Source organism: Anopheles merus, unplaced genomic scaffold (assembly GCF_017562075.2).
Source record: "Anopheles merus strain MAF unplaced genomic scaffold, AmerM5.1 LNR4000451, whole genome shotgun sequence".
NCBI lineage: Eukaryota > Metazoa > Arthropoda > Insecta > Diptera > Culicidae > Anopheles > Anopheles merus.
Window position 1 is genome coordinate 26,008 of NW_024428031.1, and position 15,110 is coordinate 41,117.

The window sequence follows — 15,110 nt, forward strand, 5'->3', positions numbered from 1 at the left end:
AAAACGGGTTCGGCATTCGTTCAAGCAGGTTTGAAAACTAACAAAGCATCGGACAAACAAACTCGCCTTTGGTTTTTCGTTTTTCTTTCTGTGAGAACAACAATACTACACGCTGCTACCTCGTGTTTGTACAAATTAATAGCAATAAAGTCCCGCCGTTTGATAATAATTTCTACACCCAATCAACCAAGTGTTCCTTATATCTTAGTATCATGGCATCACAGAAGAGTGACGAAAGCTGCATGGATAGTTCCACCAAAATTAATATTCCTCCAGTACCAGCTAAAAACGATCAAAGTCGAAACGATCCAGAATGCTCAGGCTTCGATGATCTTCTGACGGATAGTACTAGTTATTACAATAACGCTAAAAAATACTGGTCGAATGTGTCTCCCACGGTAGATGGGATGCTAGGCGGATTCGGCAGTATATCGTTCATCGATATTCGTGGCTCGGAACAGTTTTTGAAGCAGCTCTACAAACAAAAACCTGCTCCCGGACGCAAATGGGCCTTGGACTGTGGTGCCGGCATCGGTAGAATCAGCAAAAACCTACTTCTGCCATGGTTTGACCAAGTGGATCTCGTAGAGCAGGATGAGCATTTCTGCGAAACTGCCCGTAAGGAATTAGTAGACTTTACCTCAAAATTGGGAACAGTATTCAACTCAGGATTGCAAGACTTCATCCCGGAGGAAGGACGATACGATATAATCTGGGCACAGTGGGTACTGGGCCACCTGACGGATGAAGACGCGGTCCAATTTTTTGTTCGTTGTGCGAAAGGGCTCGCTCGCGGAGGAATGATAGTGATAAAGGAAAATTTTACGACGAGCAATGTAGTAGACGTGGACCGAACCGATTCATCAGTTACAAGACCATTGTTACAGATGAAACAACTGCTTAAGCAAGGTAATATGCGCGTCGTCAAGGAGCAACGTCAAACAAGCTTTCCCAAAGAACTCTATCCCGTGTACATGTTGGCGCTAAGGCCTATAATAAAGAACTAAAATTGCACACAAATCCACCGTGAACTCTGTCTCTAGATATCTTTTAGTGCTTTCTTTATATTTTGAATAATACGTTCTTTTTATTTCCCTATCCTTTGATGATAACTATAATTCCGTAGTTTACCCCAGTAAAACCAGCATCCAGAGAAACCCCTGAAAAGCTTACAAACATCATGCACACTATTTTCTTTATTTTGCTACACTTCTTCACTTATTTTTCCATCATATCATCAGTTACCCTGCCAGAATCTCATAGCAATTCACAACATTGCATGCATTGTAATCTTTAGAAAAATGACCTTGCATATGAGATAGGATTGGATTAATCTCTGGAAGGAAATCCAACTAGTATTCAGAAATAGCATGTATCAAAAGTGAATGGTTAACATAAAATTCAAAGGTTCGTTGGTGCATTTTTAAGGTTAAAGGGAGGATTGAACGAGCCGACAAAGTTTCAATAGCATTCAGTTATGAATTCAAGGTTGATGCCCTAAGAAAAGTAATCACATTAAAATAGCGTATGTTGCCGTTATGCAAGATACCGTATCATAAACTAATTGCACCCTGTGAGCTTAAGTCTTGGGAGCTACACCTACAACATCGTTCCTTCTATTCTTGAATGCTCATACCTTTAGTTAGTAGCTGATATCATGGTTGTGAAGAAAATCAGCACATATTGATCAATTTTTAAAAGCATTTTTTGCCCTACGTGTGACTGTTTTTATCCAGCCTTGTGGTGAAGTGAGTCAACCGCAACACTCCTTTCCAAAATCAATCAAAAATGTTTACTGTAATTTGACAGAAATACGATTTCTATTCTCGGTGGATATAAAGGTACGGCTTCTTTGCTGAAATACATATAACTTAACAATGGGTACAAAATCAAAAGAAAACATATTTCAAACAAAAACATGATACCAACAAATTCACAAAAAAATAGTAAACAATTATGTAATTGTTTACTATTTCTTGGAAAGTACAGCGGAAATCGCGCACAAAATATCTGAACGTATTTACAATGAAAACATCAAACACACAGGACATGGAGTAACACAAATGAACCAACAAAAAACATAATAATCTTTTTGCATTGTAAACGTAACCGATACCAAATATTAGTAACTTAAAAATTAATTAAATCAAGCCAAGGAGTTTAACACTTTCCGCAATACAAATCCGACTGAAATCAACACAAATTAGAACTAAATATTAAGTAACTAACATAAATATGTTTATCGGAATACACACAACACGTATTACGTTTAGCGATTTGAACGAATTAGTTGTCCCAAAATTAAGAGATTTAGAAAAGAAGCGTAAAATAACAATATTCCTAGGCACAGCTTTTCTTAATACCTTTCTAACATAACACAGTGGCGTCTTTTGCGTAATCTTACACTGTCATAGTTTACGATTTAGTTTCATTTTGATTAAATTGAATTGCGTATGATGTTTCGCTCATATTTTCTTCCAATACCATTCGACCGTTTTCTGCTACCTTTCATATAGCTGTTTTGACTTAACTTTGTTCGGCTATCTCATACTGTGCAATGCAATACTTTTGCAAGATATCTATTACAGTACCGTTCATTCCGTGTTTTTATATCCTTGCTTCGAGTATTTTCAAACCTTTGTGTCATATTACTAGTTTTGTGTAATGATACAAGCGCGCGCGTGAGTGAAACTTTCCTGCATTCATCTTTCATCCGTCGTTTCGTGCAAACTAAACAAATTAATTGTGGGAAACTTGAGTCGATACTCCGACAGCTGGAGTACGTTCAGACATAGTAATACCACTTGAAGCACTAAAGCATAGCAAAGCGAGATCATCTATCATATTCTTAGATTGAGGGATTAAACGATGATCCGTTCTATGTTTTGATGATGGATGATGACGATGATGATATCTAGATGAGTACTTCAGTTTCACCGTCGCGCAGTCTCTACTTTGGTATGAGACCGCGTGCTTTCGGGAACATATGGCCCGCTCCTGCACCGGTGCCTCCATGGCTGCTTGACGTAAGCGCCGACGTGGATACTTTCTTTACCGGTGCCGCAGAGTGCGCACCGAATGCAGGGGCCGCTGATTTACCACGGTTGTATACCGAGGACCGGGCTCGGCTAGTGCTACTACCACCAGCGGTCATTATACCGCTGCCAATATGGACACTTCCAGTCGAGCCATTCACACCTGACACGCTGCCAGTACTGCCGCCCATGATACCACTACTTCCGGCAGCACTACCTGTTGTAGCACTTGCTGCGTGTTCCTGTACGTTTCGCTTGGTGATCTGATCGAGACGCATCTTCATCATGCTCGCATAGTTTGACTGATCGGTGATGTCAATATCATCCTCGGTTTGCATTGCTTCTGCCAGAACCGCTTGCAATGAAGCCGACACTTTCGGATTCGAGTATTCGTAAGTTGTTCTGAGTGGCATGTCCAGCTCGTAGTCAAGTATGTTCTCTCCCTACAAAATACAAAAGTTACAAAAAAAAATGTTCATCTCTGGTTTTCATGACATTCCATAAGGATAGTTTTGTAGCACGCACGCACACACACTTACCTTATAGCGGATTGCATCGCTAGACTTCGTTTTAATCATCTGCAGAGCATACTCACTCATCGGTCGTCTCCGACTCGGATCAGCGACTGGGCGTGTCAGCATTTGGTGGTTGTTCAGCATCATGCTTCCATTAAGGAACCATTCTTCGGCCTCGTCGTCGTACTTGGCCTGCGTGTATAATCGTGACTTCACCTCAGCCGGTACAAAGTTGTCAATGATTAGCAACAAACGTTTCAGCTCCTTGATCAGCTCATTTTGTGTCATTTCCAGCTCACGCCTATCCCGGTTATGCTCATCGCGAGTGTCCTGTAGCTCCTGCTTCAGTGCCATACATTTGGCATAGCACTTCTTTAGCTTACGCGTCTTTAGTTCTACCTCCTGCTGGAGCGAGGTAAACGTTTCGCGAATTTCCATCGTAGATTCTTCTTGCAGTTCCAATTGTTGCTGCATTTCGATTTCCCTCTTCTTTCGTTCCGCAATTTCAGACAGCTTTTTCTCCAACTCAAACTGCCGCTCGGTGTAAGTGTCCAAAATATTCTTGCCACCCTTGACTAGTTGTCCCTCTAGCTCTTGGAGCTTTGAGGCCAATGCTGCGGTTGCTTCGCGTTCCTTCATCAGCTCTTCTTTGGCTTTTGTGTCCAGCTCGTTGAAATCCTGCTCGTTCTCCTTCTCACAGTCTTCCTCCTCCTCGACCTCCGAGTCAGATTTCTCATCTGATTGCGTCAGGCTCGGTTCGCGCTTGACACGCGTCGCTTTCTTTTTAGCTTTCTTCTCCCTGTGTACCGTTCTTTCCCGCTTCTGCCTTTCGCTTATAAGCTTACGCAGCTCCGCTATCTCGTTCTGGTACTCGCGCAGCTTAGTATCCTGCGGGTCTTCGTTCTTCACCGGTTTGTTTTCGATCGTCTTGGCCCGATGAGCGTATCGTAGTGTGGTCAGCGTCTCGTTGTAATTGAACTCGGAGGGACCAATGTTCGCTATCATGATAGTCTTTGAATTGCCTCCTAGCGAATCCTGAAGCAAGCGCGTCAGCTTTGAGTCGCGGTACGGGACGTGGGGAGATTTTTCTGCCAGCGCCGAAATTACATTGCCCAGCGATGAGAGCGCCCGGTTGATTTTGCTTGCTTCCTTCAGCCGTTCCGCAGTTGCACCCGTCTTCGACTGCCGTTCACTGCCAGCCAGATCGATCAGATTCAGCTTGCCCACTTTGACTAGAGTCGACCCTGCTTCACACATTTCAATCTTAATCAGAAAAATCGCATGTGAACGGGAACTGTGCTCGTTCATGTTGGTGAACCCGACCGTACGGTTTTTGTTGCCCTGATGCATCACGTTCAGCATGTCCTCGACGCTTTTGCACAACACGGAGTGCAAGTTCGGGACCACGATACCGCCATCCCGCTCGCGCAGTTCCAGCGAGGAGGTTGAGTTCGGTTTTAACAGATCGCGCAATTCCTCCATGTAAATTTCCAAATACGAAACTGCCACCAGGAAGTTCATGTTCTGTGCGCGATTTATATGTGCCCATACCTGTTCGAACGCCCGTGGTATGATACCCTTTTGCTCGGGATCGTTTTTGATGCCTTCCATCGTGTGCGTTTTGCCCGTGCCAGTCTGACCGTACGCGAAGACACACCCATTGAATCCTTCCATAACGGATGAAACCAGCGGACGTACCACTTCATCGTAGATCGTTTGCTGGGTAGAGCTAAAACGGGTTGTGAATCTTCTTTGTTAGGTATGCAACGCATGTGATGTACGGAGGATACTATACTTACAGGCAATCGTACACAGCATCGTACGTAAACATCTTTTTGTTTTCTCTCGAAGCTTCATTGCAGTTCAGGATTTCGATGACACCTCGACTAGGAAAAACGTCGACCACTTTTTGGAAGTTTCCAGTCAATTCCTTGTTGTTCAGCGGCCGGCATCGTACCACCACTTGGACACATTCATTTTTTGTGTTCTAGACAAATGCAGGAAGCAAAGCATAATAATTAGAACAATACATTTACACAACACGTTTGCATGAGATTAACCAAAAATACGACTATCCATCACGTGAAATGGCACTATCGGTTACGTTGCGTTTTAGTGCGTCTCGCATAAGCATTTCGACACTTTCGATTTTAATAGCTTTTAGTCACACTTCGATTCACCACGACGGTGCCTCTCTTTCGCTCCACTATATTGCTCACGGGCTCAGAAGGCCCCCTTATAGCTGTAAGTTCGTTTCAAAAACACACCTTCCGCGGGATGGAGGCGTGCATGATTAATCTAGCCCACCTGGACTAGACGGTTCAATAAACAGAATGGAATTGTGCAACAGTTTCCCGTTTCCTGTTCTTCTATGCCCCAAATCATACAAAGCGAGCAGACAGTGACGCAGAGATTACATACCAACCCCAACGCACATCTCGGAGCGATTTTGAATGAATGCAATAAAACAACTCCAACAACCTAGCGATCTCCAAATGCAAACGATGATGCCATACCACCCCTTTCAAGGAAACATGGACGGTTCAAGGAAAAACATCCATACTTTCACAAATAATGCTTTCAACCTACCGATAGGTTACTTCGGGTTTTGATGGCACGATCCATTGTAATTTCTTAATATTGCACCCAAATTGAAACAAAAGCACCTGAATTTTTCACCCACAACACTGCTTTTCACATGGAATGGCCCATTCTGTGATGGAAAAGATTTGTTTGCGTTATCGATTAGCAACGAAAAGTTATTTGTCTGTATGTTCCTACGTACACATTCACAACAATACACACACACAGAGCTGTACACACACTGTTCGTAATTTACGCACACCACCAGCAAACGGCACTGTCAAACTTCGGCAGCAATCGAGAAACGTCAAATACTGCAGGATGCCATGCAGAGTGACCAGAAATACCGATTTATCTGTATTCCTACCGATTTTTTATACAGCAATTATCCGCAGTACGCGATACTCGATATACGCGAATTCGTAGTACGCGATTCCTTTAAATTTGACAGCTCCATGTGTTTTTCGCAAATATTTTAATTTTTGAAATATGTTATGCTCTTTTTGAATTTCTTTAATGTTCTTAATGCATTTTTCATTAAATTTGTGCAAAAGATACCTATTGTATAAGAAAAAACTTTAATGCAAAACTCTGTGGCGATATTTTTCAACCCTCGAACCGGTAGTGTAAACTATTTTTCCATAGGAATCCGCTATACGCGAAAACTCGAGATACGCCCCAAATAGCCAGCTCGTACTTTATAGCTGATTTAGGGCTGTTTAACGAAAAATCGTTCCGATGTCGTACTTTGTGGCTGATTAAGAGATAGACGGTACTTTGCGGAACTAAGGAGCTTTTTAACAGGCACATGGTACTTTTTGGAACTTTGCGGCTGATTAGCACTATGTGTAGGGTTCATGATGGAACTTGAAGGCTTGTTAAGAAAGCGTACCGAACTTGGTGGAACTTTATAGCTTTTTAATGCATGACATCGGTACGAGATCGCTCTTGTCAAAGTGTCAAAGACGGACGCCGGCAATAATCTCATTGCTGCTGCACAAGTTAGATTCGTTAATTGAAGAATGAATATTGAGTGAAGTGATTGTGAATTATCAGTAAATTGTGTGAAATTTTATGTAATTCATCAAAACAAAAGATTTAAAAATATACACATGTGTTTAAACGAAACAAATCTTGTTGTTTATTTCATCGATGACGCTTGCTTGAAAATAAAACACAAAGAAAAATAATCCCTGGCATCGTGGCATAAGGAAGCTGCTTAGGCGCTGTTTGAAAGACCCACATAGAACTTTGATGCTGTTTATCTACTGCAAAAGGCGAATTAGAGCAGCGATCTTTAGCGTGCCAAAATGAGCTGCTTAAGCAATTCTGGCTATTTGGGGCTATTGCGCTCGGTCCCGTACGATAGCGTATATCGGATAATGACTGTATGCCTACCGATTCACAGATGACCGCCCTAAAACTACCGATTTTCCATTTATCCTACCGAAAATCACAGATATTTGATGTTTCAGTCGTTTAAGCTCAATATGTGGCGCTTGGGATGCTGTTTCAAGGATCGCTATCCTCATTTGTTACTTATCGCGCTGATGCACGTTTGTTTGCCTGGCAGTTGAAAAATGCTACATGCGTTTTGAATTCAAAATTTTATCCGTTAAAATTTAATGTTCATAATAATTAGAAGATGTCAGTTGTGTGAATTCCGAGAATTGCTCCTCAAAGAAAATCATTTAAATTTGAATTTGAATCTCGCTGTCGGCGGTTAAAGCGTACCCGACAGACAAAGAGAATGAAATTTTCAGACGAGGGGTAGGTACCCTACCAGCATTAAACGGCTTTGAAGGCATTCAGAAGGCATTTAAGACCTTAGTCGCCTTAGAAGGCGAATTAAGATTTCAACTGAAACTTTCAAGGCTGTAACGGGTTCTTTTCGAAATATTTCAACTTTTGATTCAACAAGAACAGATAGCTTGCCGCCATCTTCGCTTGTATATATACTGGTTTTGCACCCTTAATAATGTAACTGCCAAATAGAGCAGTAACAACGCTTTTGGTTCCGAACCGAGAAAGCGTGTGTTCAAATCCTGGTTTTTTATGATATTTTTTCTGTGCTTATTTCTTTTTATATTAATATTTTCTTGCTATAATGAATATAAACAAACTTTTTGTGAAGCAAAATGAAAATAATACCTTTTTAAAAAACATAATAATTACTCTATCTTCACCCATCATTATCAGGATGGGAGAAATATGCATCTCATTTCTCATTTTATTAGATTTATCGAAATGAGTTTGATATATTAACACCTTTCAACGGGTTGGTCTTTAACAACCGAATCATGCAGACCATCATTAATAAAGTAAAATAGCTCAGAGCTTAACGCAAGAGAACATAACACGTAAATCGTGCTATCGAATCTCACGCTCACATCTGGAAACACTACAACAGTGCAGTGTTGCAGACACTTGTAAGGTTTTCTTTTGACAGTTGCAATTTCAAATTTCAAATTAAAGCGAAATTTTTCATTGACATATTTCAAAGTCATTTAATTACTGCTAAATGCACTGCTGATCGCCTTCAATTCGCCGGCGATTACAAGGCGATTAGAAGGCATTTAACGGAAATTTGCGGGTAGGGTAGAAACACACGGTGGGGGTCCGACTCAAGATCGGAACCGAAGTCCGTTGTTTTGGGCAGAAAATTAAAAATGGCGGATGGAGCGCTACCACGGAGAGAATGCGCTCTATTGCATGCCTTTAAAATGCACGAGGCCCCAACCGCCACAGATTAAGCTTAAACGACTGGAAAATGGAATATCCATAGAAAAAAAACGAAAGCTCCATAGCTTCATTGGTTTGCTCAATAGATGGCGTATTACAACTCATCATTATATTGCTGTCCTGTCCTTGAAATGTGTTTCGACAAGTTTCATCATGATCATGACCTATACAGGGTGTTCGAGATAAATTTGACAGTTTCTGAGGGAATAGGAAAGGAATTTTTATCAAATTTATGTTAAATATTTAAAAAAAAACTCTACAAAGTTTAGCTTACCATGTTTGCCGCATTTTTTATTAGAAGTACCCCCCCTCCGTGTCGATGGCCGCCTGCACCCGCTTCCGGAACCGCACGCAAGCCCGGACAACAATGTCTCTGGGGTTGGCCGCAAACACGGCCTTTATTCTGGCCACCAGCTCCGCTTTGGTATTGCAGGACGCCCTGTTGGGGTCCCGCTCAACTGTGCCTCACACAAAGTAATCCTTAGGATTAAGGTCAGGGGAGCTGGGTGGCCAAACGTCGGTGCTATTGTATCGGTCGAAATTTCCACTACCTCCCTATGAAACGGGGAGTTCCACTACCTCCCTATGAAACGCGATTGCAGTTATTCAATCTTCACTCTTTAAGCTTCCACCGCCAAGTGTTTCAGGCTTGTTTTATTGGTGGCTTATTACTTTCTGCTACTGATGCTCCTGATTTACTCTCGTCCATCTCGCTGTATGTTCCCTCTCGTTCTCTTCGTCTACGTGATCCTCTGTCAATTGAAACACGTCATACTCTTTATACTTTCAATGACCCTCTTCTGTCCTGTTTCAGATTGTTTAACCACTTTTACTATCTCTTTGATTTCGACTCCTCTCTTAACTCTTTCCGTAACCGTATTTTTTCTTCTAATTCCCTTTAATTATTCTCCTTAGTTTTCTATTACTCTCTTTTTTTTTGTTAAGTTTATGATAGTCTCTACGCTCTACCCTTGTTTTTTTTCTTTTCTTTTTTGCTAGGTCAAGACTAGGTTAGTTAGGCTTAGTTTTTCATGAATCATTTTGTTTTTTTGTTAGTATTTGATTAGTTTTAAGTCCATTATATTTAGCCTTGATGGCAGATATTGTATTAAATAAATGAAATGAAATGAAATGAAATGAAATTGGCAGTGAGCCATTGGCGTGTTTTAACGGCCGTATGGCATCGTGCTGAATCCTGCTGCCAAACGTACGGCCGTTCATTGGCCACCGTATTGTTTTTACGGTGTTCAGCGAACACATCGCCGCCTTCCGAATTTCGGCATTCGTATGGCCGGCACGAACCATCATAACACACGTTACGCGCTTGTACAATTCGGACGGATTCCACATATTAACGGAGCTAGACTTTTTTTACACTTGTTCGCACAACTTTTAGCAATCGAATGACATATCAATCATTTCGATACGTCAACTCAACCCTGAGATATAAACCCAAAGGCCAGGTGTCAAATTTAGCCCGCACACCCTGTATAGTCTTCTAACTTTCCGAGCAAAAATCTATATGAATAATCGTGTGGTCAGATACGTAAGTATCAATACCAACAATCATTACTCAAATCTCACTTGCTTCAGTACTGGGGGTTTCCATTGGAGTTTAGTATTTAAACAATCGTATCGCCGTTCTAGTTCTAGCGATGCATAGCTTCAATGCGAAACCATACAACAGTACAGAGGAAATGAGAAAGCTCTCCTCCAAGCGAGGAAGCTCCACTGGTTGGGTATCCCACAAACAGGCGCCACCAGCTTTTTTGCTATTTTTAAGGCCGGGCTACATTGATCGTACTCTCTGGTGTAATTTTGATTTTCATTAGCGCATCTGGCGGCGGCTGGAGGAAGCTTTTTTTGGTCGTCGAGGGAATGGTCGTGCCGGATCTCAAATTTAAGTTGTTTATTCACCGTTTTTTGATGCGAAAATGGTTGAAATACTTGCACAACATATTTATCTATCAATTACATAGCTTTCTCAGTCCAGTTTAAGTAAAAAACGTGGAAAAATAACATATTTTTTGAAGCGGCTACAAATTGTTTTGCAAAATGCTTCATTCAGCCGCCGCCAGATGCGCTAGTGAAAATCGAAATTACACTTGCGAGTACGATCAATGTAGCCCGGCCTTTAGAATGCATGAGTCGTTTGCCGTCTGCTAAACGAAGTCTTTCTATATTCCGTTTAGGTTGAGAGCTTGAGTCGTTTAGAACCCGTTTAGTGGTCGTTTAATGGATTTGCGGCACTTGGGGCGCTCTCACTGAAAAGAACGCTCGTTCGTGCTGTTTCATTGTATTTTCCTCATATCCCTTTCTTCCCGTTTCTTTCTGTTTGCGCTGCGCTGAACTGGTACCCCACTTGATTCCAGCGAGTTGCGCTGCGCTGGAATGAAACCACCGACAACCGACGTGACACTTCGAACAAAATGAGCTTCAAAAGTTGTCTACTTATTTCAAATGAAAATACGTTAAACACTAGCGCCATCTCTATAATGATTCGCTTACTACACTGACACAGACGAGACACAGCTGAACTTCCTTTTTGTTTTTCTTCCCAAATTCTAATGCGCATTGTTTTATTCACTTCTCACATCTTTTATTTTGATTTGGAAACTTATAAAATGATTTTTATAGGTGTTTTGTCCAAAATTCTCACCGCAGGACTCCACACAGCATAACACGGAGCGCAACATAACAACTGACAGGTGCCAAACGCTTCAGAAAACGCTTCTTTGATGGTAACAAGTTTTGAATATTTTCAGTAGGTCGCTCATTCCCGCTGCGCAAAGCGATCGAAAACTTCTCAACCTCTCGCTCAATGTAGCTAGAGAACACGAACCAATAAAGCGAGGTGAGAGGATGGAGAAGAGGGGAAGGAGGGGAGAAAGACAACGTAGGTGTGAACTATTTTTCGGCCACTATCATTTTTACACCAACACGGTCGCGTACCGGAGCTTTTTTGTTAGAAAGAGATAAACACTTACAGCGCGCTCTCTCGAACGACCGTAAACGCTTCAATCGATCAAGACCCGCTGCGCAAAGCGACGGAAGAAATCATGCCGTTCGGGGAATTTTATAATGCCATCTTTGTCCCTCCAACGGCAAATTTGTCAAGCAGCTCGTCGAGATACCCGTCCCTGGCTCCGCCTCGTACCCCTCGCCTGAGCGCGCTGTCGAAGGTTTGAATGTGTTGGTGCGTCAGACGGCCAATCGCTGTCAGCCGTCGTCCGTGCTTTTTCCCTCCATAGCGCTTTCTCTTTCTCGCGCGTGGACAATGCTCATGAGTTGCTGTGGCGCTTAAAAAACCGTTTACACACATTGCTGCGATGCAATTGAATTTTCACAAATCAAACAAAAAAAGCGCAATAAGTTCAATTGCTGCAATGTAAAAATGACTAAGGAATCGCTAGCTAACGCTGGAGGGTTTGCTGTGAAACGCGCTGAATCCTAATTCGCATTAACACGTTCATCCCGGCGCTGATTTTCATCAACTTTCCTTTCCACCAGCACCTAGAACGCAGGCTGGAAAGTTCACTGGCAGGCAGTGGGGCCTGCCATCGGTCTGAACGTGTTAAGCATTAAGCATAACTTTGTTACACTAAGCTTTTGCTTTCGTATGTTGTAGATTACACAGATATGCTGAGCCGTCTGCGCAAGGGTATGAGCGTGCGTGTGTGTGCAAAACTGTCGCCAAATGTGTTTTTTCCGAAATGTCATCGGTCAAAGAAAGGAAGGTGTTCATGAAAGGCGGAAAGACGAATTGAGGCCCCTGTCAATGGTAACTGATGACAGGGAGGAGGGGGTAGTGGCACACAGCTGTTGGGAGATTGAACAGTATTCTTAAATTGCCGGCGGGAAGGGGGGTGGCCATGGGACCCCTACGATCATCGGTCACAGGCCCTAAAATTGTAGTCGCCATGGGGGGAGGGGAGGTGCAAATGGTTTTCTCCAGCCACGGAGCCCTAAAGACCATCTTTCCGGGGGCCCTTGTCGCTAATAATCTGTCCACTTGTAGACATACGGCATACTACAGACTAGAGATCTTCGGCGACCGCCTAGTCCGCCTATCGTTAGGTCTGCCGCTGGTTCATGGCCGTGTTTTTTTTATCGTGGAGGTGCATCCTTCCCCCTGCCTGCAGCGTATGCATCGAGCAGGAGACAGTGTGGCAGTATGCAAGTTGCACGCTGGATAGGAGCGGTCCCGCGGCACCGCCATCATTCCGCACATCTGCATGCCCGTCGTGGGTTCTAACCGCGTATGAACCGTCCGCCGTAGCAAGGGGTGACTATCCGGCTACGCGGTACTCAAGTCCTGAAAAGGCCGGCATGATCGCGTAGGCCATTACGCCAATAATAATAATAATTATAATAATAATAAGAAGAAGAACTTAGCATAGCAGTCCACTCTCGGGGAAGGTTTTTGTTTTGACTTTGGTGCTGCCGGGTCTACCGCTGTGGCGCGACAAATGCACGGAATGCACTTGACCAAAACATGAACCTACCGATCCGAACCCATTCCAAGGCAATGCCGGTCAATCGGCGTCATGATACCGACTCTAAGCCAACAAGCCCCAGATTCTGGACGGACATGTGCAGCACCATACGCGCACCATAATAAACAAATCCAGAATCCTCTTTTGTATGGATTCTATTCAAAATGTTGTTTCTACTTGGGTCCGCTAGCTGAATTAGAAATAAATGTGCAATATATCACACGCACGTTTGCTTAGATCGTGTGTCTTTTTAATACCCCCAACAGCAGAGCCGATCGCAAAGATGCCAATGCCAATGGTTGTTGTCTCTCTCAGGTAGCGAGATCGAAAATGCATGGACTTTGTAGCCGCAGCGGATGAAAATGTACGCATCAGAATCAAATAGTTTTGAGGTTTCCAAACGCACGCACTCACACAAACACACAAACACGCGCGCGCAAACTCACACACAAATACGCGCGCGCAAACTCGCACACACACACACACACATACGCGCGCACACATGCATGAACGCGCGCACGCCAGCACGCACGCACGCACACACACACGCACGTACGCGCGCCCGCGAGCATGAAAGCGCGCACGCCAGCACGCACCCACGAAAGCGCGCTCGCGAGCACGCACCCCGAAGTCGCGCAAGCACGCACTCCCCCCCCCCCACTAGACCACCCCCCCCCCCCTCCACGCATGATCGATTACGGCTACCTTCTCGGTAGAACGGCTGGTTCAGGTTTCTTGTAGCGCATCCTCATCCCTAGCGCCGGGCGGGGTGGGGGATCGCGACATGATAGAGTGAACGGTCACTTTCCCCGCGCTGTGTGTGTGTGTGTAACGAGACCCAAAAACTCGAGACAGATTTCGGCACATAGAAAAAAAAAATTTATAGCCACTATACATTGTGCTACATGATGCTTAGAAGGTCGTTGAAGCATCAAACATGTTCAAATAAAAAAATATTAGATTAGTGTTAGACGTTCTCCTACGCTTGTTTTAAATAGGCTTCTTCACCCTCGATTGCCACGGGCATCGAATGATCTCATCAGCAGCGGCACGAAATAAAATAAACCATCAATACACCGATAACACTTTGAATCCCAATCCAGCTTCTCCCACAGCGTCTCAAGGTCACACACAAATTAATAAATGCTAACACCCACCAATAACAATACATAACCGCAATGCACATATAAGTATCAACGTTTGGCAGCTGTCAGTTGTTATGATGCGCTCCGTGTTATGCTGCGTGGAGTTCTGTGGTTAGTCTTTCTTGGGCTTAGAATTCCAATTTTCAGATCGACACTTCAGAAATATCTTCATTTGTGTTACCGCTGAACCAAATCTAATACATATCCTAGGTAAAGGATGCATATTCTCGTGAGATGGAATTTTCATTTTGCGCATTAAACCCCCCCCCCCCAATTCCACTTAACACTTCTTTCGCTTTTACTTCTTTTAACTCAGTTAAGTTTCGAATTTTAACCTGCCAAAAACTACCGATAAAATTTGATGAGCCTACCGAAAACCGCCAAAATAATCTGGCCACACTGATGCCATGGATCGGACTGGTATAATTTCCAATAAATTACCCGGCACTCTAGCACCAATCGAACACGACATCCGAATCGAACAAACCCATATAATCGGATGGAGGTGCACTGTAAGACACAAACAAACAAACAAGACAAACATGTCTTCTTCTTCTTCTCTTTTTGAGGCTATACCCCGGTTCGGTACACGGA

General features: G+C 43.2%; 2 protein-coding genes across 2 annotated transcripts; one reads left to right on the forward strand and one right to left on the reverse strand.

Moving 5' to 3' along the window:
- LOC121602436 (N-terminal Xaa-Pro-Lys N-methyltransferase 1-like) lies at positions 1-1,043 on the forward strand. Its single transcript, XM_041931200.1, has one exon. The coding sequence runs from the start codon at positions 213-215 to the stop codon at positions 1,005-1,007; it is 795 nt and encodes a 264-aa protein (XP_041787134.1). The 5' UTR covers positions 1-212; the 3' UTR covers positions 1,008-1,043.
- Position 1,044: 1 nt separating this feature from the next.
- On the reverse strand, positions 1,045-6,361 carry LOC121602435 (kinesin-like protein Klp68D). The gene is made up of 4 exons (XM_041931198.1): positions 6,140-6,361; positions 5,350-5,537; positions 3,575-5,279; positions 1,045-3,478 (listed from the first exon to the last, which is right to left on the reverse strand). The coding sequence occupies exons 1-4, from the start codon at positions 6,173-6,175 to the stop codon at positions 2,951-2,953; spliced, it is 2,457 nt and encodes an 818-aa protein (XP_041787132.1). The 5' UTR covers positions 6,176-6,361; the 3' UTR covers positions 1,045-2,950.
- Positions 6,362-15,110: the final 8,749 nt, after the last annotated feature.

Bases quoted from the DNA above. Each gene is read 5' to 3' on its own strand.
- LOC121602435 (XM_041931198.1), bottom strand. From the start codon at position 6,175: ATGGATCGTGCCATCAAAACCCGAAGTAACCTATCG. The intron at 5,538-6,139 runs GTAGGTTGAAAG...GCATTTGTCTAG, and splicing joins AAACCCGAAGTAACCTATCG to AACACAAAAAATGAATGTGT. The intron at 3,479-3,574 runs GTAAGTGTGTGT...TGTATTTTGTAG, and splicing joins GCGATGCAATCCGCTATAAG to GGAGAGAACATACTTGACTA.
- LOC121602436 (XM_041931200.1), top strand. From the start codon at position 213: ATGGCATCACAGAAGAGTGACGAAAGCTGCATGGATAGTTCCACCAAA.